General features: G+C 48.2%; 1 protein-coding gene across 2 annotated transcripts in view; it reads right to left on the bottom strand.

Annotated features, from left to right (window-relative positions):
* Positions 1 to 1151: 1151 nt before the first annotated feature.
* Positions 1152 to 24807, bottom strand: part of COPG2 (COPI coat complex subunit gamma 2) — a 32660-nt gene continuing 9004 nt past the window's right edge. Inside the window, exons 8-24 of one of the 2 annotated variants that reach the window (XM_033161945.1) lie at positions 23962 to 24048; positions 22964 to 23121; positions 22569 to 22702; positions 22139 to 22206; positions 20304 to 20492; positions 19607 to 19702; positions 16874 to 17117; positions 15217 to 15292; positions 10613 to 10716; positions 10214 to 10339; positions 8456 to 8518; positions 8166 to 8305; positions 6720 to 6891; positions 4785 to 4882; positions 3361 to 3499; positions 2575 to 2673; positions 1152 to 1708 (exon numbers count right to left, since the gene is read on the bottom strand). In XM_033161945.1, coding sequence (XP_033017836.1) covers positions 1578 to 1708; positions 2575 to 2673; positions 3361 to 3499; positions 4785 to 4882; positions 6720 to 6891; positions 8166 to 8305; positions 8456 to 8518; positions 10214 to 10339; positions 10613 to 10716; positions 15217 to 15292; positions 16874 to 17117; positions 19607 to 19702; positions 20304 to 20492; positions 22139 to 22206; positions 22569 to 22702; positions 22964 to 23121; positions 23962 to 24048 — 2124 coding nt within the window. In that variant the 3' untranslated portion in view covers positions 1152 to 1577. The remainder of the gene's footprint in view (positions 1709 to 2574; positions 2674 to 3360; positions 3500 to 4784; positions 4883 to 6719; positions 6892 to 8165; positions 8306 to 8455; positions 8519 to 10213; positions 10340 to 10612; positions 10717 to 15216; positions 15293 to 16873; positions 17118 to 19606; positions 19703 to 20303; positions 20493 to 22138; positions 22207 to 22568; positions 22703 to 22963; positions 23122 to 23961; positions 24049 to 24807) is intronic. The other variant, XM_033161946.1, reaches the window with a different exon arrangement.

Genomic DNA, 24807 nt, shown 5'->3' on the forward strand with positions numbered 1-24807 from the left:
CAAGAGGGAGATTTCATTCATACGGCCTTTAAGGCAGAGGGCAATGTACCGAGCTTGGCCAGTGTAGCTTCAAACCATTGTTTACCTATGAAACAAGAGGCTCTAGAACAGGGGTTGCCAATCTTTTTAGGCCCTGGAGTAAGTTTGGATTTTGAAGCAAGTGACCATGGGCACCGCCACCTCTGGCCACTTCTCGACCTCCTCCCTCTGAAAGAGGAAATACGTGCACACATTTTGGTTCTCCGGGGGGGGGGGGTACAAGTCAGGACGTTTGGTGCTTTCTGCCATAATGGAGGCAGAACCCACGCTAGCGGAGACCAATTGTGGACCATAAATAAACAAGGATAAATGAGGCTAAATGTCCTTGCAACCCCCCACTCCACTCGCAGATCGTCTGATACCTGGCTACCTGGTTCTCGTCCCAACACAGCCATTGTGAGCAGAGGTTCTTCTGTATTTTTAGAAAGAAATTGGATCTAATTTACAATGTTTGCTGGACTAGATATTCTGAATAATCAGAATTGCTCCGCACCTTGCAAAGTAAAGAGCACCGAAAGAAATGTCGCCCTTTCCAACTTCATATTTGAGCTCTGTGTACTTTAAAGGAGAAGGAAGTCAGCAGCCCATGACCAAGGGGGCAATGATGAGGGGCTCAGAGGCTTCATGGGTGCCAGGGGAAGACGGCTAAGGTACCAACTCCTAAGGTACCAACTGATCCAGGAGTGCCATGCTGGCTCCCCCTGCAGTACTGCACTGGGAAATTATCAAGGCATGTAATTTACCATCCTGCGCACAGAACCAACCATGTGGGAAACTAGTTATCTACAGTGTCCTGCCAAGAAGGGAGGGGAGCTTTTTCCCTGCCCACCTAGAAACCTGGCATGCGATAAAAGGCATGGCAGGCGGCCATCTGCACTTGGTCTGCCCTACATCACAGGGTTGGTGTGAAGCTGATATACTGCTCTGAGCACACTGGGCGAAAGGTAGCAGGACAAGAGTAAGCCTAGTTGTCCTGCCACTACCTCCTTTCTGGTAGTGCCGAGATCTGAAGCAGCTCTCAAGGCAAAACCTGCCCTTGCAATCCGGGGTTTAGATCCTTTGCAAGCTGCTGCTGCTCTGCGAAAGGGGCACATGAAACACAGTATTTGGCAGACAGTTACTACAGAATGTATTTTATTAAACGGCACAAGTTGGGGGGAAAAGATGCATCAGTTTTGGGATAGCCTATGTTTATTTTCTGTTAATAAAAGCCCATTCAAGAAAAGCTGATTTTTCTTCTTTTTTTTAAAAAAAGGATCTTCTAACAGCTTTTCTGCCTCTACGGGCAGCACAGAAAGAAATTTCTTACAGGAATGTGGAGGTGGAGTTGTGGGCAAGGGCCTGAATGCCCAGCTCCATTTGTGTGGAAGAAAAGGCAGGGTGGCTGCCAGCCCCCCCCCCCCCCGTTGCCACGGAAAACTGCTGACCGAGAGGAGGGAAAATGAAAGAGGCATGCAGGACTGTAGGTCCCGGGAGTGGCTTTGAGGCAGGAGGAGGCGAGAGGGTGAGTTGACTCCCAGAATGAGCTGCCAAGACTCTTAACCGACGGAAGCCAAGATGACGTCCACGGGAGTTTCCTCTGTGCTCCGGACAGTCACCTGCATAGTCACGCCATCTCCCAGAGCGAGCCTGGACCTCACCAGCACATCCGAGCCGCCTCTGTACACACCTGGAGGCAGACAAGGAGAGTCACTGCGGGGGCACCGGCTCAGGCCTGCTCACATCCTTTCTTGCAGAAATGCTAACAAGTTGCAATCGTCCAGGCAAGGAATGAAGCGGGGTGCTGTGGGGTGATTCAGAGCAGCGATGGGGAACTTCTTGCCTTCCAGACATGGCTGGTCTCGCATCTGCCCCAGACCAGCGGTCAAGACTGGTGGAGGTTGGGAATCCAGTTACATCAAGATGGTCAAATATGCCTTATCTCCTTTACAGTCCCTGGCCGTAAGCTCAGACTTATCTTTTTTAAAAGAAGGAGTAAGGAAGTGTGTGTGTGGGGGGGAAGCAAATTCTGATGCCAACTCTTAAAAGTTGCACAGTTCTTCTAGACAGCTGCTGAGAACACAGCAGTTTCCTATGCTGCACTGTGTAACTACGACCAGATTCTGATACCTGGTTCTGCATTTAAGGTAAAAATCTGTTCTGTGCCTACAAATACCAAGGCAATTCACTCACAACCCACAGCCAAAAATACTTAGCCTAGCTATTAAGAGAAGTGCTTTGTTAACTAGTTATATAATCCTTGGGATGTTGGTTCTGAAGGCCTTTAAAGAGCAGCCTAGACGAGCATTTGGGCAGAAGTGATCTCAGAGAGGAGTAGCAGCTTTTAAAGCCACTTCCAGCTCTACGCTGAGTGATGCCTATTGCTGGATGAGAATGAATGCTGTTCCTGAGAGAAGTGCTTCACAGAAGGTCCCTGCTGCAGTTCTTGGGACAGGACAATTCCCGTGCCATTAATTCTCTTGGGGTGGCACCATTTCAGCCACAGGTTGCCCAGACACCACTGAGCCCCCCACCCCCAACCAGGCTGATTCTTACCGGCCAGGTAAAGCGTGTGCGAATTCTTGTTCTCGGGCACTTTGTCGGATCTCTCGCATGGCTGCATGCCCAGGAACTTCACAATGTTGCTGACAGCTTCTGCATTCAGAGGAGGTTTCGAGAAGGCCTAGGGTTAGTCCTGCGTTGTCTCAGCTGTGTGGTCAGATCCAAAGGGGATCTTTCAAAGGAGCAGCTAGTCACCCCAGGATCCTAGGAAGCAGTCTTGGACAAGTCAGGCAACTGCCCATCTAGCTCACCACTGTCTACACCAGGATTTCCCAAACTTGGGTATCCAGCTGTTTTTGGACTACAGTTCCCATCATCCCTGGCCACTGGTCCTGCTTGCTAGGGATGATGGGAGTTGTACTCCAAAAACTGCCAGAAACCCAAGTTTGGGAAACCCTGCTCTATACTGACTGGCAGCAGCTCTCCAGGACTTCAGACAAGGGTATCACCCAGCCCTAGCTGGAGATACAGGGGATTGAGCCACTGAGTTAGAACTTCTTGCCTCTAGCTACCTTGTTAAGTGGGGAAGTCAGAATTGCTTCTGACAACTGGAGATCTAGAATAACCCTTCTTGTTCTCTCAGCTAAAAGAACAGCCTTGCATTTTATTGAATCTTATGTACTAACTAGAAGGACCATATACCCTGTTCTTGGAGCAGAAGCTAAAAGGCTGTCTTATTTAGAAGACACTCGGGAGCCTGGGAATGTTTTTTCTAAAATTGGTTTGAACATGCAATCTTAGGTCTCACGTCTTCTCTGGGGAAAAGCTGCTGTATCTCACCGTCCAGGGTTTTGATAGTGCTGAGAGAGAAAGTCTCTTCTTTCTCATAGTCATCCCCAACTTCCTCCCAGGCAGCTGCAAAGTTGGGCTTCAAGACCTTCTGGAGGTGGTCGGAGAGAGTCAGCTCCAGATCTTCCAGCTGGCAGAGAAAAGGAGGTTAGTCCTCAGGGTGGGGGAACGCCCTCAAGATGCAAAGGAGGGCAAGCTCACCCACGTCGGCCTGTTGCAAAGATGGATACAGCACTTGGCCTCGGTGTGATCCGCTGGCAGCCTTCAGGCCAAAGAAAGTGTCAGCAACCCAAAGTTACCAAAGAAGGGGCTCCTTACACACCTGCCCCATGTGTGCATCCTCCTCTTTCCTACTACTGGCGTAAAATCTGCTTCCTCTGGAAACGAGGAAGCCACGCGGTAGCTGGCCAAGGTGGGAGCAAGACTGGCAGGGATGAGCCCAAAGAAAGCTCTTTACTGGCCTCCATACGTGTTCAATGGCCACAGATGCAGGTTATCCAGAATGATAGGATTTTGACAGAAAAGATAAAATCCCAATGTGCTTTCAAACTACAGTGCTGATTAATATTCTACAGCCAGTGGGAAATGGGGGTTATTGTTCTGCTGTTTTTACTTGTGTTTTCATCTTGTATCTTTCTTTGCGAACCGCCTAAGATCGTATGATGAAGGGAATCATCATCATCAGTGCTTTTTTCTGGGGGTACGCAGTGGCATGCACACCCCTAAACGTTTTGTGAACCTTTGTATTTTTGTCCATTTACTGTATTTTCCCCGATTTGAACTATAAATGAGTCAAAATGAGAGTACCCCTAAACATTTTTAAAGAAAAAAAAGCACTGAGGATGATGATGATATTTATACACCACTTTTCTGCACTGCTGAGTGAAAGCAGTGCACAATTATACACTTAAAAATCAGTATAAAATTCTTCCGGCTAAGATAGATAAGAACAGCAAGAAATGAGTAGCACAATGAAGTGTGCTTATCTCCCACAGGTGAAAGTTTTTCCTTATTTACGGAACAAAGGAGACAAGGGAACATCCCACGAGAAGGTGTTCCAGGGGGTACAACTAATGATTTGAAGCAAGGCCTCACCGTGGCTGGTCTTAAATGTTGGGGTGAGTTATGTGGAAGGAGGGAAGCCACTTTCCACAACTCTCAGACTTCGAGGCCTGGTTAGGTCTGTGAAGTTAGCTGAGGATTTGAGTCTACTGAGTAAGTTTCCCCCACAACCATTTCTGACAGAATGTGGATAGTAGGTAGCTCAGACTACCACGGTGTGTGTGTGTTTCTTATTTTAAAAACAGTCGGAGGCATCAAAGACAGATTTTTATGCAAATCTCCAAGGTGGAAATGAGCCCGTTCCTCCTCCTGCTCAGCCCTGCCCACAGAACATTTGCCCTGGGCTCACTTACCACATATTCGTCGTCGTAGCCGTCCTCGTCCGGCACTCCAGTGTGAGGGTCGCAGTCTCGCACAGTGAACTTCATAGTGCAGCTAAAAGTGCAGGCGACTGGGGCGAGGGAGAAAGGAGTCCATGTTAAGAGGGAGAGCTGCTCTGAGCAAAACCCGAAGCCAGGAAGGACAAATGCCGATGACAGACAGCCGAGGAATTAAAACCCAGGCACATCCTGAGCAGGATGGCCCCGAAATCGGTTTACACGTTACAAGACAACTCCATGTGGAAGTGGCTGCATGCCAGGTCGCAACTCGAACGTATGGATCTGGTCCCAAACACGGAGCCACAGCTCTCAAGGTTGGAATCAGGGCTTGTCACTCACATTGCGGCAATCGCCCTTGGCAGGAGCTCTGATCCCTTCAACCAGCCACTTGGAATGAGAGAATTGCAGAGCTGGAAGGGACCCTCAAGGGCCGTCTAGTCCAACCCACTGCAATGGAGGAACCACAGCGGAAGAATCCTTGGCAGACAGCCATCCAAGCTCTGCTTTAAAAGTCTCCCACTTGCATTGCATGTGCTGAAAAGCAAACCGATAGGCACAAGGGAGGAGAAAACAGCCTTTTGGAAACCACTGGAAGCCCAGTGGGTGCCTTAAGCCAGGCATAGGCAAATTCCGGCCCTCCAGATGTTTGGGACTACAATTCCCATCATCTATGACCACTGGTCCTGTTAGCTAGGGATGGTGGGAACTTTAGTCCCAAATATCTGGAGGGCCGGAGTTTGCCTATGCCTGCCTTAAGCACTCGGGGCAACTACTCCACAAGGTGGCTAAACCATTTCTAGCAAGAGCCAAGCTATGCTGCATGTCAGGATCATCTAAGAACACACAAGCAGCTGCACAGGATCAGGGCACTGGCCTGTCCAGGCCAGCGTCCTGTCCTCACTGTGGTCGATCAGATGCCTCAAAGGGAAGCCTGCAAGAAGGACCTGGTGGAAGTTTTAGTGCTGGACACACCCAGAATGGTGCTTTGTGTTTCTTTATTTTAGGCATTTTTATATTGCTTAATCATTATACCGCTTCAAGTTACATCAAAGGAGATTCGGACTCAGCATCAGGAAGAACGTTCTGACAGTAAGAACTGTTTGACATTGGAACGGATTCCCTCAGGAGGTTGTAGACCAGGCATAGGCAAACTCGGCCCTCCCGATGTTTTGAGACTACAATTCCCATCATCCCTGACCACTGGTCCTGTTAGCTAAGGATGATGGGAGTTGTAGTCCCAAAACATTGGGAGGGCCGAATTTGCCCATGCCTGTTGTGGACTCTCCTTCCTTGGATGTTTTTAAGCAGAGGTTGGATGGCCATCTGTCATGGATGCTTTAGCTGAGATTCCTGCATTGCAGGGGGTTGGACTAGATGACCCTCGGGGGACCTTCCAACTCTACGATTCTATGATTAACATTTCTAAGTGACGTTCATAAAATTACCCAGGGACTAAAAATAAACCATGCAAAGAATAAGGTAAAGGGACCCCTGACCATTAGGTCCAGTCGCGGACAACTCTGGGGTTGCGGCGCTCATCTCGCTTTACTGGCCGAGGGATCCGGCGTACAGCTTCCGGGTCATGTGGCCAGCATGACTAAGCCGCTTCTGGCGAACCAGAGCAGCGCACGGAAACGCCGTTTACCTCCCCGCCGGAGCGGTACCTATTTATCTACTTGCATTTTTAATGTGCTTTCAAACTGCTGGGTGGGCAGGAGCTGGGACCGAGCAACGGGAGCTCACCCGGTCGCGGGGATTCGAACCGCCAACCTTCTGATCAGCAAGCCCTAGGCTCTGTGGTTTAAAAATCCATTTAAAAATCCATCATGAAACTGATACCCAGCGGGAGACATCTTTTGTTCCCTAAGAGTTTCTGTCTGGATTTGGTAAACTGAAAAAGCAGCATACCTGCTGTGGGGTCGTCCAGGGGCAGCCGGACAAGTGTGTAGCACATGGCTGGCTGGTTGTAGGAGAGGATGGGGGCGGGGATGCAGCGGAGCACATCGTAGGCGTCAGAGGGTTCCATCTGCACCGTCACCTTCTCCAGTAATTGGTCGTTGAGGGTGTTTGTGCAGTCGAACTAGAGAGAGGGGGGAGAAACAAAATGAGGGTTGCTTGTAGCCTGGATTTCTCTTCTGCTACCCTTTCTCCAGGGCTCAAGCACAGCACACTCCACCAACCTTCTCCAATCTGGTGCTCACCAGATGTTTCAGCCTGAGCAAGCACGGCCACAGGGCTCGTCAGAAGTGTGGTCAAAACATCTGGGGAAGGCAGATGTTGTAAACGCTTGCTGAAAACTTTTCTGTTCTGCCACGCCGGCGCAGGCAACTAAGATTCCTTCATGGACGGGGGTTGAACTAGATGGTCCTTGGGATCGCTTCCAACTCTACAACTCTAGGGTTCTATAAAAGTACATCCCACCCACCCACAATGGTCTACTGAGGTTTGCTTTTAATTTCATTTTGCGTTCAACATTTTGTCGTTTTATCGTCTGCGTTTCTATATTGTTATAAACTGCTGCGAGATGTATTTTTAGGATACAGCGGGATATAAATATTTTTATAAATCAATAAATACACTGGCTGACAGACAGCTGCTTTTGAGGATTTGGGGCAGGGGTTCTGTCTCAGCCCTGCTGGGAAAATGAATTCAGAAGAGCTCTGCCTCTTCTCCACAGCGGACACAGTGGTCCAAATGCATGAAGTGATAACTCAGGGGTCGGCAACCTAAGGCCCATGGGCTGGTAGCAGCCCACGAGGCTTGTCTAACTGGCCCATGGCGCCGGCTGCTGCCCGCTCTTACTGGTGCGGCGTGGGGACTGACTTCCGGGTTGATGGCACATGGGTGCTCCTCCGACCCAAATATGCGCCGGAAATAGCATGTGTGCACGTGTGCGGGACGGAGAAGCGCACGGGCGCATACGCTATTTCCAGTGCACTTCCGGGTCAGAGGAGCGCCAGAAATAGCGTGTGCTGTCCATCCTTAGATAAGGTTGTTGACCTCTGTGATTACTACTCCAGAGTCAGGGATCTTTTGTCACCTCAGACTGAAGTGCATCCCCACTGTTGTCATAAGCCCAATCGTGTTTTCCTCCGTAAAAGTAACATCATTTTTAAAAAACCTGAGAGCTCATGACCGCCCAAAGCCTTCCAGAAAGAGCTTCACAGCTGAGCAAGGAAGTGACTGATGGTTTTCTGAATCAGAGTTCAGCACTTTTACTACAGTGGCCCACAGAAGGTTGAGACTAGAAAGAAGCATCGGAAATTCCTTTCCAGGGCACGTGGCATGGACGGGGTTTAACTTGCACCTAACATCCTCTGTGCCCTCTGCCAACAACACTGAGGCTTCTTGTACCTGGAAGACAATGTGATTTGAGAAGACGTGCTTGATGCAGCGGACAAAATACTCCGTCTCGGCCTCGGTCAGCTGCACTGGATCGGATGACTTGAAGAGAGGGCCCAAATTCTTGAACTCTGGAATGGCAGCCAGTTGTTCTAAAGGGGAAGAAACAGACTCAGCTCATGGGGAGACATGTTCTCTCCCCCCCCCCACCCCCTTGCAAACTGCCATAGCAAATGCAGTTAAAACACAACCTTCTGCAGCTTTCAAAGTTTTAAGAGCACGGCTCTGGGGTCTTTTATTACCTTGGAATATGTCCTGCCGCGAAGGAGCCATTTTCTCAGGTTTGTTGGCCACCAGGGCAATCTCTGAAACGAGAAACAGCCATTAAAATTTCCACCCAGGATGTCCAAGACAAATCCATAATGCAAAGGTGTGAGCATGTGGGCATGGCTGCAGACCAGAAAAATTGTCCTGGGCATCACACACACTGCATCTTATTTTACTATGCACCAGGGAAGGCCTTTTGCAGGCTCATGTGGGCATCCGGGAGCCACCCTGGCGACTCCAGGCATAACATGCAAAAAATCCACCCAAGTCCCAGGGCATGTGCGAAGTTCCAAACAGTGACTGCCACAGGCTCCAGGCAGGGATTGGGTTAAAATTGCTTAAAACACACAGTGTTTTAACATGGGATAGCTTTCTCCAAAAGAACATGGAAAATATATTGCATGTATCCATTGTGACTGGACACAGCTCTGGTTGAGAGCCCTCCAGACCCAATCCTGCTTCCGTCTGCCACTTCAGAGGCCATAAAGAGGGAAGGAAGCAGCACTTAGGCAACCCTCCATCCTGCCTGGAGAAGAGCTGCAGCAGAGAATCTCTGCTGTGTGCATGAACCTCCATTTGTAAGAAAAACTGCCTTTCGTAAGCTGCTTTGGGATGGCTTGGCCTTGAAAGGCAGTATGTAAGTACTTAACAGAACGGAACAGAATATTATTGTCAGAGCCTGTACAGACCATTACAGTGGTACCTTGGTTCCTGAACGGCTTAGTTGACGAACAAATTGACTCCGGAACGTCGCAAACCCGGACGTAAGTGTTCTGTTTGCGAACGTTTTTCGGAAGCCAAATGTTCATTCCGGCTGTTGCCATTGTTTCCGGGGCCAATCAATCTTGGTTTGCGAACATTTTGGAAGTTGAATGGACTTCCAGAATGGATTGAGTTCAAGAACCAAGGTACCACTGTATTCCACAAAATTAACTGTGGTCAGATTAAATATATATCTATATACACCAAACTTTTGGTCGTGCACCCAATAAACACTCAGATGTGGAAAGCTCACAGCATCTCTAAAGTCAGGTAGGTAGCGGTGGTCTTAATAGAGATATTGGATTCCTGACTCATTACACATGCTAATCATCTGCATGCTATCCTTTGCTTTTTCCTACAGGTTTACCATACCCATTGAGTCAATCATCCGTCTCCTACTACCCTCCTGAGAAAACCCCACCCCACCCTCCCACTATATATAAAGGTTTGGTGACTTGCTTACACGAAAGCTTATACCAAGAACAAACTTAATTGGTCTCTAGGGTGCTACTGGACAGTGTGTGTGTGTGTACACACACACACCTAATATATATATATATTGTCCAGTAGCACCTTAGAGACCAACTAAGTTTGTTCTTGGTATAAGCTTTCGTGTGCATGCACACTTCTTCAGATACACTGAAACAAGTCACCAAACCTACCTACACACACACACACACACACACAGTGGTACCTCAGGTTACATACACTTCAGGTTACATACTCCGCTAACCCAGAAATATTCAGGATAAGAACAGAAATCGTGCTCTGGCGGCGCAGCGGCAGGCCCCATTAGCTAAAGTGGTGCTTCAGGTTAAGAACGGACGTCTGGAACGAATTAAGTACGTAACCAGAGATACCACTGTTTATACTTGGCACCCAGGTGGGCATTGCATGCAGTTAAGGCAGTGGGGTTTCAAATCCAGAGCAGAAGACCTCCCCCCCCCTTAAGTCTGTTTTTGCCCCATTACCTGCTTTCTGCTCAAAGGTGGGGGCAGTAGCCAGAGGCACAGACCTCATGTCAAAAGGCTTCTCTGTGGGCTCAAGGGTGTACTGGTGCAGGGCCTTTTCCATGCCGGGAATGGAGACGGTCAAGCCTGTAAAGAGGGAGGGGTGAAAGGTGTTCAAAGAAAGATCACGTGGAGCTCAGAGGCCCGATTTGCTGGCAGTAGCATCAAGGATGGGGAAGGGCCAATAGACACACCAAACCCCAGAGCTTTATCCATTGTCAAGAGCAGCCCCAAGAAGTGTGGCAATTCCCTGGATATCCTGCAAAGGTCTCCAGTTCTTAACCAATGGCCCCTGCTCCCCCCCCCACTTTTTTTTCAGGACTCGCAGGTGCAGATCCGCCCTTCCCAGCCAGCACCAACCGTTAAAGATGTATGCAGCGTTCAGAGCCAGCTGCCTCTGCTGCAGCACATTCAGGTAGAAGGTTGCTCGGTCTCGGACCTCGTCGTCGCTGTCCATCATGCACCTGCATGGCAAAGGAGGGGAGAAAGCCCTTGAAGGCTGGTGAAAGGGGGGGGGGGACGGCCACTGCCATTCCCTTCCCACAAAAAAAGGCACAGCGATAAATTATCAGAGTTTTGGAAGTTTCCAACGAATGCTTTTAAGTGTGTGTCCTCAGATGCTGAGGTAGTCCCTTGTTTCCAGAAGAGAGAGGGGCCGGGGCCCAGGTCCACATGCAGAGAGCCCTGAGAACCCTGCTCCTTAGTTAAGTGTCACAGGACTGTAGAGTTGGAAGGGACCCCCAAAGCCCATCTAGTCCAGCCCCATGCAATTCAGGAATCACAGCTGCATCACAGGTCCTAAGAGAGTGGGAAGGCAAGCTTTGGTGGTCGAGAGCTCAACTCCCTTTTCCTACTTTGTAGTTTTGAAGAAAGGGCGGGGCCAAAGCTGGGGGAGTGGCTTGCTAAGTGGGTGTGGCTAAAACACTGATGGGGTGGGGCTCCACAGTCAAGCCCACTAAACTTCCTGCAAGAATCCCACCCCTACTTTTTCTACACCTATACATGGATGAGTTTTCTCCTCCCTTTTCTTCCCAGTTTTTCGAATTTCCACCTAAAGCTGGATATAGTTTTGCAATATTACAGCAACATTATATTTATCTTTATGGCAGCTGATTTTTTAAAAAAAATTCAATAGTGAATTAAAGGTGTATTAAGTGTTGTGATATTGTGACATGACGAGCTGCGAACGCTGCAGCAAGGTCACAAGACTCAAGAGTCATGTTTCCTCTCTGTGGGAATTACACTGGGCATACCAGCTCCCACACATGTGATGTCATTGTATTTTACTATTGTATTTCTTTCTTTCTGTTTTGCATCAGGAGATGCAAGACGCATTAAGACACAGCTCTGAATTATGAGCTGCTACGCAGAGACATTCTGCTCTAATTCTACAATAAAGTAGATCTTAGCCAAATGGCTGTTGTGTGTGTTGTTTTCAAGCTGGGAACAACCGCATATTACAATTGTGCCCCTGGACTCCAGAAGCCAGAGGGCACGGAAGCTTCGTCCGCCTTGGGGGTCAGTCTCTCAACTTGCCCCCGCGGGAAGTTTTCATAACATTGGTAGCAGAGGATGGTTTCCGAACATCGGACCTCTGATTGACTTCTGCCTGATGTTTATCTGCCGGCAAAGAAAGCAGCCTTAAACTGTGTGCTTCGTTCCGGGGGAGTTATTTCGTGCTGAAGACGGCCGTTTCCCGCTGTGAGAAGAAGACGCGTTAATTGGACTGTGAGTAGCCGGACTGATTTACGAGGCAATAAACCTCAGAAGGCTAGGTTTGTTTGCTTAAATTGCTTTCTGAAGACAGAGAGTGAAAAGCCTGCTTTTTCGCCACAATGGCAAAGGATAGCAAGCAGAGCAGCAGCTCCCTTTGTCCACTTCTCACTGATGAAAATTATCAGACATGGCGTATTAAAATGGAAGCTGTGCTTACCAGGCAGAATTTGCTTGATGTGGTCACTAATGCCCCTCCACTGCTCCCTGGCCCTCGATGGCTGAACAGGGATAATCAGGCGAAGGCGACCATTGTTTTGCATCTTGACCAATCTCAGTTAATACACGTCAGAGATTTGGTCCACGCTAATGATTATTGGGTTGTTTTGCAAAATGAACATTTAAGGATTGCGGCAGGAAGTTCCATGCTGCATTTCCAACGTCTCACCAACCTAAGGTTAAAGGAGGGAGACAATTTGCGTTCGCATCTTAACCATATGAAAGAATTAAGAAGTGAACTCGCACAACGCAACGTTCAATTGAACGAAGATGTGTTTTGTTTCATGGTTTTGAATAGCCTCCATGCCGGTTATAGTGCTATTGCATCACAGCTAGGTGCCCTGGATGCTCAAAACTTAACCGTTGCCAGAGTCTTCTCAACTTTGCTAAATGAGCAAGATCGTTGTGCTGCTCAAAATGAGGCTAATGGAAGGGGGAGTGAAGCAAGAGCGTCCTCAACCCCACCTAGTGGTCCAACTGAGCATGTGCAAGCTCTTAAAGTCATACGCTGCACAAACTGTGGAATGAGAGGACACAGTTTCCAGACCTGCAGAAAGCCCAAGAAAGGATCTAACCAACAAGCCGGTGGATCTACAGGCAAGGCACAAGCCAAAGTCTCAAAAGGGCGCACATTTGCATTGCTTACACAAGGCGTGCAGGAGCAGGATGACATTGACATTGACCTGGCTTTTGTCATTGACTCAGCTGCCAGTCACCACATGACCGCAAACAAGCGTTTATTTAAGACTTTTAAGAGGCTGGACTCCACCGTGTCGCAGGTGAGTGGAACACACCTGAAATCGACTGGAGTTGGAACTGTTTATCTTCAAAGTCTCCAGCTATCTATTAGCAACGTGCTATATGTCCCAGAAATTGCCTACAATCTGCTAAGTGCATCGCAGCTTACCGAGAAGGGATGCGAGCTCAGACTGCGCAAAGGACTGTGCACAATTTTTAAAGATGGAGAAGCTATCTTTACAGCTCAGAAGAACAAAGATGGACTGTACTTACTGTCTTTTGAAAATACTGACTGTTGTTATGATGTTGTTGACTCTTATTTTGCAGGTGCTGCTAAGTCCAAGGAGACTACCAAACAGCCACGCAGAGAAAAGGTCACAAAATGTTTCCAGCAGGTTTCTGCTGATGTAATAGGACTTCTGCCAAAATCTAGAGGCGGAGCTACCTGTTATTTATTGCTGTGTGATCAATTCTCTAAATTTTCTTGGATTTATACTATGAAAAGTCCGCAGCAAGTCTTGGCCAAGTTCACTGAATTTTGTGCTAAGATAGATTTCATGCATGATGGCAAAATTGAATGTTTGTATACTAATCAATTACCAGTGTTTGATTCACAGGAGTTCAAGGACTTTCTAAGTCAACATTGCATTCGGCACAAAGTTGCTGTCAGCCAATCATCGTGGAACAAAGATTTGTGTGTTAAAATTAACACAATACTACGTGAGGGTATGCAGGCGCAATTGCTAAGTGCAAAGCTGTCTGACCAGAATTGGGCTGAAAGCCTATCTGCCTTCACATATGCATGGGTCAGGAGTATTCCAAAAGGAATGGAATGCTCACCTTATGAGATACTGTTTAACAGAAAACCTTCTGTTAAGCATCTTAAGGTTTTTGGTTCTCAAATGTGGGTGGAATCACTTGAAGGTGCAACCATCCAAGGCATCTTTATGGGCTATGAGAAAGGTCAATACAGAATACTATTGCCTTCCTCAAACACAGTAATTCTTACTCAGGAGGTAGAACCTACTGTAAAGCCGGAGACACAGATTCTCCAAAGCTTTCCCATTGATGTCAATACATATGAGGATTCTGACACCAGCAGTAGCAGTGCAAGCTCAACCACGGCTAGTTCCGACACAGGTGAAACTGTCATTGAGAGAACTCATGATAGTACCAGGCCATCAACAGATGATGATGTGCTAGGATCTTTAGAGCCACTGTTTACAATTGGTAAAGTTTCTCCAAAAAGTCCTGTTCAGGAGAAACTCAGCAAAGAGGATCTACATCTTATGCGTAGATCTGAGAGAGTAACAAAGGGTCAGGCGCCCAAACGTTACTCCAAAGAGTTTGCAATCTCAGCTGTTGCAAATGTAGCTGTAGTTTGCACTCAAGACAGAGACACTCAGGCTCATTTCACAGGTGTGAAAAAGCCACCACAACAGGTTGCAAAGTTCAACACTGTTCCTACCAACACAAACAGAGCAAGTGCTCTGGTCCCCTGGAGAGTTGGTTATCAAAGGCTCAAACTGGTAGAACCAGTCTCAGAGAGTTCCAAGGATGGAACAAAGACATCAGATTCATACTGTGTATATGATAACTGTTTGTTTACTTCTGTTAATAATGCCTTAACTTTCGCCGCTCTCACATTGTCTAATATCGGGGGAGGATGTTGTGATATTGTGACATGACGAGCTGCGAACGCTGCAGCAAGGTCACAAGACTCAAGAGTCATGTTTCCTCTCTGTGGGAATTACACTGGGCATACCAGCTCCCACACATGTGATGTCATTGTATTTTACTATTGTATTTCTTTCTTTCTGTTTTGCATCAGGAGATGCAAGACGCATTAAGACACAGCTCTGAATTATGAGCTGCTACGCAGAGACATTCTGCTCTAATTCTACAATAAAGTAGATCTTAGCCAAATGGCTGTTGTGTGTGTTGTTTTCAAGCTGGGAACAACCGCATATTACAATTGTGCCCCTGGACTCCAGAAGCCAGAGGGCACGGAAGCTTCGTCCGCCTTGGGGGTCAGTCTCTCAACTTGCCCCCGCGGGAAGTTTTCATAACATTAAGATGCCTGCTTTCTACCGCAGTTCAGCTCAGCCCTCACAGATGCCAAAGAGGGCAAACACCCCTTATATGGCTGTTTCCAAGATGCCACAACGGAATCTAACGCTCAAGGGACAGGAAAGAACCTGCTTTGAAAGTCTCTTCCCTGGTTTTGAACTCACCTCTGCAAGAGCACCAAGACACTGGGAAGGAGGTTCTCATTCTGGGCCCCAAACTTTGCCAGTGCACTGACGGCAGCTGCGGAAGAAAACAAGAGTCTGTAGATAAAGGGAAGCCAAAGTGGGGAAGGGACGTAGCTTTTACTGCAGAAGGTCCCAGGTTTAGTCTTTGGCATATGCAGGCAGGGCTGGGAAACACTCTCATCTTAAAATGCTGGAGAGCCAATGCCAGTCACTGCAGACAATACAAAACAAAATAAAAAATTATTTCCAGTAGCACCTTAGAGACCAACTAAGTTTGTTCTTGGTATGAGCTTTTGTGTGCATGCACACTTCTTCAGATACACTGAAACAGAAGTCACCAGATCCTTAAATATAGTGAGGGAGTGGGGAGTCATACCTTGTGTTGTGTACGCTCGGGATACGCACTCCCGCACCCCCGGAAGTGTTTTCCGGAGCGCGCGTGACTGCCGGATGCGCAGAACGCATCTGCGCACTAGCGCTCAAATTGCGCGACTTCTGGTTTTCGGGTTTTTTTACGTGCGCAGTGACCCGCAACGGATCGCATGGGTAACCCGGGGTTCCACTGTATGGAGCTAGGTGGACTTGGTATAAGGCAGCACCCACTATTCCCTGTTTATTTAAAGCAAGCTTGGACCAGGTTGCCTCCAAGACTTCTCTCACTTGTATAAGAACATAAGAAGAGCCTGCTGGATCAGGGCAATGGCCCATCGAGTCCAGCATCCTCTTCTCACAGTGACCGAATACCCCAAAGAACCTAGTAATCCAGATAGATTGCCTCTGCACTGGGAGTTTGCATGGGAACATAAGAAGAGCCTGGCCGCTGGATGAGGCCAACGGCCCGTCTAGTCCAGCATCCTGTTCTCACAGTGGCCAACCACATGCCTGTGGGAAACCCGCAAACAGGATTTGCGGACAAGAGCATTCTCCCCTCCTGCAGTTTCCAGCAACCGGTATTCAGAAGCATTGCTGATTTCGTCTTCCTCATATTCTTGCTGATGCTTACCTGGATCAGTAAGTTATTATCCTGTGGTTGCTTTAGGAGTCACCACAAAGGCTTGCACACTCAATACCTCGAGGACTGCCTTTCTTTATATAATCCAACCTGGACTCTGTGTTCATCATCCGAGGCCCTTCTTCATGTGCCTCCTCCATGAGAGGTCCGGAGGGTGGCAACATGAGACAGGGCCTTTTCTGCAGTGGCTCCCCATTTGCAGGATGCTCCCCCCCAGGACTGCTTGCCTGCCACTTTCATTACATATCTTTAGGCGCCAGGCTATTGTTTTGTTGCTTTTGTTTTAACTATTTATTGTGCTTTTGTCTTGTGAACTGCCAATCTAATAAACCAAAGCAACAACTCCTCACCTTTAAAATTCACGGCTGAAGCTTGGCATCTTGCTCCCTTAGCCTTCCCAACAAAAAGCCAAGCTTATCTTTACACAGCAGCAGCAGCAGCAGCAGCAGATGGGCCTCCTACAAACAGTCTTGCTAAGCTGAAGGATCTGGGGCATGTATTCAACTCTGGAACGAAGCCAGATGGACCCAAAGGCCCCATTCACGGCAGCCTCCCCCGGGAAGACCTGCTCCCTTCCCCTTCTTGGCTACGTAGCAAAGACAGGTCTGGAGCCTGCCAACTCACCGGCCCTCACAGCTTCGTTTTCCAGCACCACCCTGTTGAAAATGAATCGGATGTACTTGGAAGGGGAGGGGGTCCTGGGCCCTTCCTTGCCAAGCAAGTGGAGGATCTTGGTGGCCAGCACCGTGTGCTCGCAGTCTTCAATGAACTCGCAGAGGTGGGCCAAGCCGGATTCCTTGCTCTCCGGGTTCTCCTCGATGATGCTGATGATGCAGTCGACGATGGCTCGCTTGTACTCAAAGCCACCCTGGGGAGGGGGTGGGAAGGCACGAGTCAAAGGGGGCTTGGAAGACCAGCCTAGCCCAGACATCCATCCATCCTGCTTAGATCCTATTTCCAAATGCACTTAATCAACTGAGGAACACACCCTCCTAGGGATTCCCCGCATTTGCAAGGGCAACAGCAACTTGCTGTTCCCAATGGGCTTTTTTTATGGAAGCAAGAGGGTCCTTGGGCAGAATCAAACAAAAAGAGCAGAGAAATTCTCTATCCGAACAGGCAGAGAATTCAGATTTTTTAAAAAAAGAATGACAAAAACAAATGAGAAGGAGGCAAAACTAAATTCATTGGGTTTAAAAACAAAACAAAACTTCCTGTCATTTTTTGTCCATGTGCCAAACCAATGAGGTGACCAAAATTTGTCAAGTGTTGTTTGGCGTCTTCTAAGTCGTAGAAACGAGTCCCAAAGCAGGAACAGGGAAAACTGGTATGTGAGCCAACCGTGACCAGCCACAGGCAGCGGCTGGGAAGAGGGATGGTCTGGAACGGCCTCTGAAAGCCCAGTTCCCACCATCATATTTATCACAAGTAAAAATGCCACAATGCAACGTTTACCCGTCATTTCTGCATTGAACACGCTCCCAAAGAAAAAGATCTGAGGTTTACTATATCCTAGCACAGAATATTTTTCTTCGTCAGCTACTCACAGGCTCCGAATACTGAGTTTCCGCTGTGCTAACAACAATGATCGACACACACACACACAGAGGCTTCTTTGACTTTTAGCTGTCTGTGGTGAAACAGTATCTAAATTCCTTTGTGCTTGTGCAGCAGATAATCTAGTGTAACAGATAACCAGGAAAAATGAAACTTTGCAGGGACTAAAACAAACATCCTTGATTTTCAGATCGTTCAAAGGCTAGTATGTTTGCTCTGGCCACAAGCCCTACTTATTAATCTTCACCACGACCATCCCCTGTCCTAGGCTTATACCAAAAGCAGGAGGTCTCAAGGATGTGACGTTCCCCCAATCTGACCATGGAGGCCTCTTTGGGAAAAAAAGTTTCCATGATACAGGGAAAGGCTGGGTCAATGTCACACTGTGGCAACTTCACATCAAGAGCAACCTTTTAGCTTGCATGAAAATATATAATGGATACATTAACTGTATTTGCGGCTTAGGACCCTCATACCTAAGGGACCACCTCTCCTGGTATGTCCCAGGTAGGACCTTAAGGTCCTCAAATAATAATTTGTTGGAGGTCCCGAGCCACAAGGAAGCTAGGTTGGCTTCAACTAGGGCCAGGGCCTTCTCAGTACTGGCCCCGACTTGGTGGAACAGTCTGGCACAAGAGACCAGGGCCCTGCGGGATTTGGCATCTTTCCGCAGGGCCTGCAAGACGGAGCTGTTCCACCTAGCCTTTCGGTTGGTTTCAGTCTAACCCCGATGTTTCGTTCTCTTGGGGTGATTGGTGGGCTACTTAAAAATGAGGCTGAAGTTTAGATTTACAGTGGTACCCCGCTAGACGAATGCCTCGCTAGACGAAAAACTCGCTAGACGAAAGGCATTCGCTAGCGGAAGGCTGTCTCGCAAGACGAATTTTTCAATGGGCTTGCCTCGCAAGACGAAAAAATTTCCGATTTTTTTTTTTCTTTTTTTCGTCAAACCGCTATTCTCTCGTTGGTGCTTCGCAAGACGAAAAATTCGCTATACGACAGCACTCGCAGAACGAATTATTTTCGTCTAGCGAGGCACCACTGTAATTTTAAATTGTATTTTAATCTGTATTTTAATGAACTGTTTTATGTTTTTGTTGTGATTTTATTGGTGTTAGCCGCCCTGAGCCCGGTTTGGCGGGGAAGGGCGGGGTATAAATAAAAAATTATTATTATTATTATTATTACCGTATATACTTGAGTATAAGCCTAGTTTTTTCAGCACACTTTTTGTGCTTTAAAAGCTGCCCTCGGCTTATACTCGAGTCAACCATTCCTTAAGAAGTGTACAAGAACGGTGGTTCTTTACTCTCCCCAGGCAGCTTGTTCCATTCCTGAACTGCTCATATAAATGCAAACTTTAGACCCCAGAAGGCAGAAAGCCTATCAGTTAAGGAAGTATTAAAACCCCACAGGTGCTCACTTTCCCTGGCTCCTGCTTAAACAGGACAGGATCCCAGCCTTCTCTGTATAACACAAGGGAACATTGCGCTGTGAGTTAAACCACAGAGCCCTAGGGCTTGCTGATCAGAAGAATGGCGGTTCGAAACCCCGCGACGGGGTGAGCTCCACAGCAGCAAAGGAGGAAGAGGAAGGAGCAGCCCAAAGGGCTGCTTTCGGGCTGCTCGTTCCTCCTCCTCTACCACAGTGGCAAAGGTGAACCGGCTTATACTTGAGTCAATAAGCTTTCCCACATTTTTGTAGGGAAATTAGGTGCCTCTGCTTATATTTGGGTCGACTTATACTCGAGTATATACGGTATTTCACAAAAATGTGAGCATTATGCTGAACACAACCTACATCATCCCGGAGCATGTTGGAGAGGAAGGTCATCATGACGCTGTGTTTCCGCGGGTACTTCTGGCACAGGGCACTGATGGCTTGGACCACCACCACCTGTTAAGGCAAGAGCAGCACAAGGTTTGAGTGAAGGGCACCAGCACCTGCATTCCAGCAAAGATCTCTACAGGCCATGGGCAGCCTTGATGCCACTTTGGCCTTGTGAGGGCCGAATGGCAGGAAATAATTTCATAAAACAAAAACAATACAGTCGCACCTTGGAAGTCGAAAGGAATCCGTTCCGGAAGTCCATTCGACTTCCAAGGCACGGCTTCCGATTGGCTGCGGGAGCGTCCTGCAGCCAATCCGAAGCCGCAGAAGCTGCGGGGGACGTACAGCTTCCGAAAATCATTCGAAAACCAGATCGTTCCGATCGTTCGGGAGCCGAAACGTTTTGAGTTTAGAGGCATTCAGCTTCCGAGGTTCCACTGTATTCTTGTTCCCAAACGATCCTTGGTTTTGTTTAATGCTGAATGTTGGCTGGGCTCACAAACTACAAGTGTTCTCTCGTTGTAGATTCTGAAAGGCTTCGATTCCTGCTCTCACCTAGCCCAGGACCGCTGCCCAACTCCAGGGAGACGAAGGTCACCCTGCCAGCTAGGAACTCCTTCCACCTACGAACTCTGCAGGCCGAAGGGCAGACGGGAAACCGCCTCACCTTAAACTCGTCCGATATCTCGGACACAAAGGACGAGATCTGCTTCATGAGCCTGTCCACGCTGCTCTCGCTCCCCGTCTTCAGGAGGGTGGTGATGGCCAGGGTGGCGATGCTGCGGTTCGAGTCTGTGATCAGGTTTTCCAGGTCCAAATTGCAGGCGGTTACTGCCGACGGGTGTTTCATCGCCACCTGGGAGGGCAGTCAAGCGTTGGCAACCCTAAGCAACTCATTGAATGAAATAACCGTACGGCAGCAGTCCAGGGGTCCGGTGAATAGGAGGGTGTGTGGCTCATGAGACCCCCCGCTGCTAAGACCAGCTTCTTATGATTCTTAAATTGTTTTGATTGCACACCTCTGTGTTCTGTTTTGAAACTCTGCTGGATTTTACATAGTATTTTGGCTTTATGGTCGCAGTGGCGTAGGGAGCCGCTTTGCCGCCCAGAGCGGCAAACGCGGGGGCATCCCCCCAGGGGCGGGATGCTGCTCCCTAGCGCGTGCGTCCTGACAGCATGATGCATGTGCAGCACTTCCGGTTTGGTGCCGGGTAATGGCGGACGGGAGCTGAAGAGCTCCGGTTCCCCGAGGGGTTTTAGGGGTTACCGAGCCTGCGCCTCGGGCCCCTTAAAGCCACGGGAAGAGCGTCCCGTGGACCGCGGTCTCGTGGGTCCCCGTTGTGTCGTCCCCGCTAAATTGTGAGCTGACACTGAACAAGGATGATGGAGGGAGATGCAAAGATGAATGGGGGGTGAGCTTGGGAGAGTGTAGGAAAATGGTAAGAAGGGGGATAGGGTGAAAATGATAGAAATTTAATTAGGACGGCTCTATGGTACCCTGATGATAGCGTGTTAAGATTATAGGATTTTGAATTAGTGAAGAGATATGTGATTGACTATCAGCAGCAGTTTAAATAAGAAGAATTATAAGATTGATTTAAGAATTATTATGTGATATTATAAGATGTTAAGTTTTTATGATTTTGAACTAAAGATATCTGAATGATTATTAAGGTAAAGAAATTTATTGGAATATTTTAATAAAAGTGGATATGGATAATGGATTTTAAAGCCAAAAATGGATGTTATCAAAGTATATTAGTATTGAAGGCAAAGGAGGGAAAACGGGGGAAGTCTTTTTTTAAGAAGATTTGGAACAAGAATTCCTTTTATCTGTAAAATGTAAAGGGATGTAGGTGTTTTGTTATAGATGTATTTATGTTTAGGTTTGTTTGAAAAAAGTTGTATGTTGTATTTGTGTATTGTTTTTGTGTTTTTGTTTATATGGAAAACCAATAAAATTTTATTAAAAAAAAAAAAGCATGATGCATGTGCAGCATCCAGGGTGGAGTGCGCATGTGTGGACATGTGCAGTCCGCCTAAGATGCCGGGCGTGGCGGTGGCAACTTTTAAGGCTGTAGCGCGCGAGCAGCAGCAGCACATGCTGCTGCTCGTGCCCTGCAGCCTTAAAAGTTGCCGCCGCCGCACGGAAGGGGTGCAGGGTGGTGGCTTAGGAGGGGGGGGTGGCACCCAGTGTCACCCTCCCCCCAGGCTTGCACCCGGGGCGCTCTGCCCTCATCAACCCCCCTCGGCACGCCACTGTATGGTTGTAGCTAAAATTGCAGCATAGTTACCCAGGGCCTGTCCTGGAGCTTTGTGAGTCAAGACTTTGCTGCTCACCCCACAAAGACCACCAGCAGGCCCACTGCCCCAACAGGAGTCCCCTTCTCACCTTGCGGGGAGGGGGGAGTAAAACAGTAAAAACCCACTGGAGAAGTTTGACAAGCCACCTGTTTCGGACAAGGACCCCTAGGATGTGCAAGGTGCCTTGGAAACCCTTACCTTATTGAGGGTCCTGACTGCGGCGTATCTCAGGACAGGCTTGGGAGAACTACAGAAGAGCTGGAGCACTGAAACGAAAAAGAAGTCACGTGTGAGGGCACGATCCCAGGCACTTTTACCGCTCTGTGCGCCCAAGGTCCTAGGGTCCGTCCCTAGCAACTCCTGAACAGGAGCGCAAGCCACAGCAGCCAGCACTAGGACAGAGGGAACAACAATCTCAGCCCCTTCAAACTTTAGGCAGAGAGCAAGCTGAGATTCATTCTCCCATGGTGGCCAGCAGCCATATCAGCCTCCCCCGGTCTTCCAATGTTTTGATGGGACTACAACTCCCATCAGCAGGGGCTGATGGGAGTTGTAGTCCAAAACATCTTGAGGGCACCAGGATGGGGGGAACCGCTCTCGGCGAAGGTCATGCCTTCCTGAAGCTCACCTGAGACAGCCGGTGCCAGTTCCCTGGGTGTACAGTTTGGGAGATGGATGATGGCGGAAGCAGCCTCATAAATGACCATCTCGTGTTTGTTCCGCAGGCAGCTCTCAATGAAATCAAACAGCGGGTTGTCATGCCTGCCAGAGAGAAAGGAACCTGCCTTTATGGATCTGTCAGAATTGAGAGCTGCTGCTCTCCGAAATTGCAGCTACAATCCCAGGTTGCCGTGCCCTCACATGCAGCCCTGAGCACAACACTACCTAGCAGCTTCAATATCTCCTGAGGACCTTGAAGCCATAGAGAGAAAGTCTGAAATGAACTCTATTTGCGTCTTTATGGTGCTGCAGGAATTGAGCACGGCTGTTCCGCTAAAAGCCCTGACAAACAAACACGCTTACCCCTCCTCAGACTCTTTCAGAAGCCGGCTGGCAATCCGAATCAGCATGCAGTACGCAAACTGGGATTTCAACCCAGATTTAGTGAATTTATTCAGCATCTTGGAAACACCGAGGCGGTCATTCTTCCGAAGGTGGTAGAGCAGCCCTAAGGCATGGTACTGGCAGGTCAGGGGGAAAATAATTGGGGGAGAGAGAAAGCAAATAAATCCATGATTACTGTTGTGTTAAATCAGTGTTTTTCAACCACTGTTCCGTGGCACACTAGTGTGCCGCGAGATGTTGCCTGGTGTGCCGTGGGAAAAATTGTGTTTATTTGATTCCTATTCAAGAGAATTACTTTATATATAGTCAATATAGGCACAGAGTTAAATTTTTTAACATTTTCTAATGGTGGTGTGCCTCGTGATTTTTTTCATAAAACAAGTGTGCCCTTGCCCAAAAAAGGTTGAAAAACACTGTGCTAAATATAACGAAATATGATTGCTTTTTCAAATGAAGCTTCTCTGAAGTACTTAAATAAAAAAAATAGGCTCAATCCACAAAAGCTTATGCCACAATAAAATGTGTTATAATCTTTAAGGTGCCACAGGAATACAGTCATACCCTGGAATCTGTTGCGGAAGTCCGTTTGACTTCCAAAATGTTCGGAAACCAAAACGCGGCTTCTGATTGGCTGCAGGAAGCTCCTGAAGCCAATCGGAAGCCGCAGAAGCCCTGTTGGATGTTCAGCTTCCATAAATAGTTCGCAAACCGCAACAGTCACTTCCGGGTTTGCGGCGTTCGGAAGCCAAAACGTCAGAGTAAAAAAAGGCTTTCGAAAACCAAGATACGACCGTACTTGCTGCAGCAGACTGACACAAAGACTCCTCTGGAAGTGGGGGGGTGGGGAGGGAGTGTTTCTGTTATTTAACCGCATCATGTATTACAACTGCACAAAGCCAATTCAAGCCACCTGCAGTGCTAAAAGCATGTATTCAAGGAAGGTGGGAGCCTCATACCTGCACCATGATGTTGTCACTAGAAGCAGCTTCCTGGGCTTCATTGATCCACCGTTTGACCACATCATAGTTGATCTTCATCATGTGCTGGAAATAATGGCCGAGAATCAATAATACTAGCCCTGCTCCTGTCTTGGCACATCTACCAACCAAGTTTAGCGGGTACCAACCTGTTTAGCAGGTAATTTAAACCAAGTAGCATATTACTGTGGCTGAAGAGATCAGAAGGACAAGCTTTTCTGGAGCAGGTCACTTGCCTGCTGCCGCCCCAAAAGCAGGGGATGCACCAGACCTTCAAAAAGCACATAGAGCTGAAAGAGGAAGTGGGGAAAAGCGTCCCTCTTCCAAGTTCCGTTTTCACCTTTATGGGGAGGGTGGAGAGGCAGACAGCCTTCTCAGCAGTGGCACCCTCCCATCAGGTGTCAAGGAGATAAAGAACTACACAACTTTTAGAAGACAGCTGAAGGCAACCCTGTACAGGAAATTATGTTTTTATATATGTTGGAAGCCGCCCAGAGTGGCTGGTGCAACCCAGCCATATGGGCAGGGTATAAATAATAAAATTATTATTAATAATAATATGGGGCCAGTTCAGAGGCTTCACAGACACCAGGGCAATTATAGGCACCCAGTATTAGGGAAAGCCAGAGCTGTAGCTCAGCAGTAGAGCATCTGCTTTGCATGCAGATGGTCCGAGGTTCAATTCCTGGCATCTCCAGGCAGGCCTGGGAAGGTCCTCCGCCTGAAACCCTGGAGAGGTGCTGCCAGTCAGTGTAGAAAGAACTGAGCTAGATGGACCAAGGGCCTGACTCGGTATAAGGCAGCTTCGTATGTAAACTGTGGAGA

This window comes from Lacerta agilis, chromosome 10, assembly GCF_009819535.1.
Source record: "Lacerta agilis isolate rLacAgi1 chromosome 10, rLacAgi1.pri, whole genome shotgun sequence".
NCBI classification, from domain to species: Eukaryota; Metazoa; Chordata; class Lepidosauria; order Squamata; family Lacertidae; genus Lacerta; species Lacerta agilis.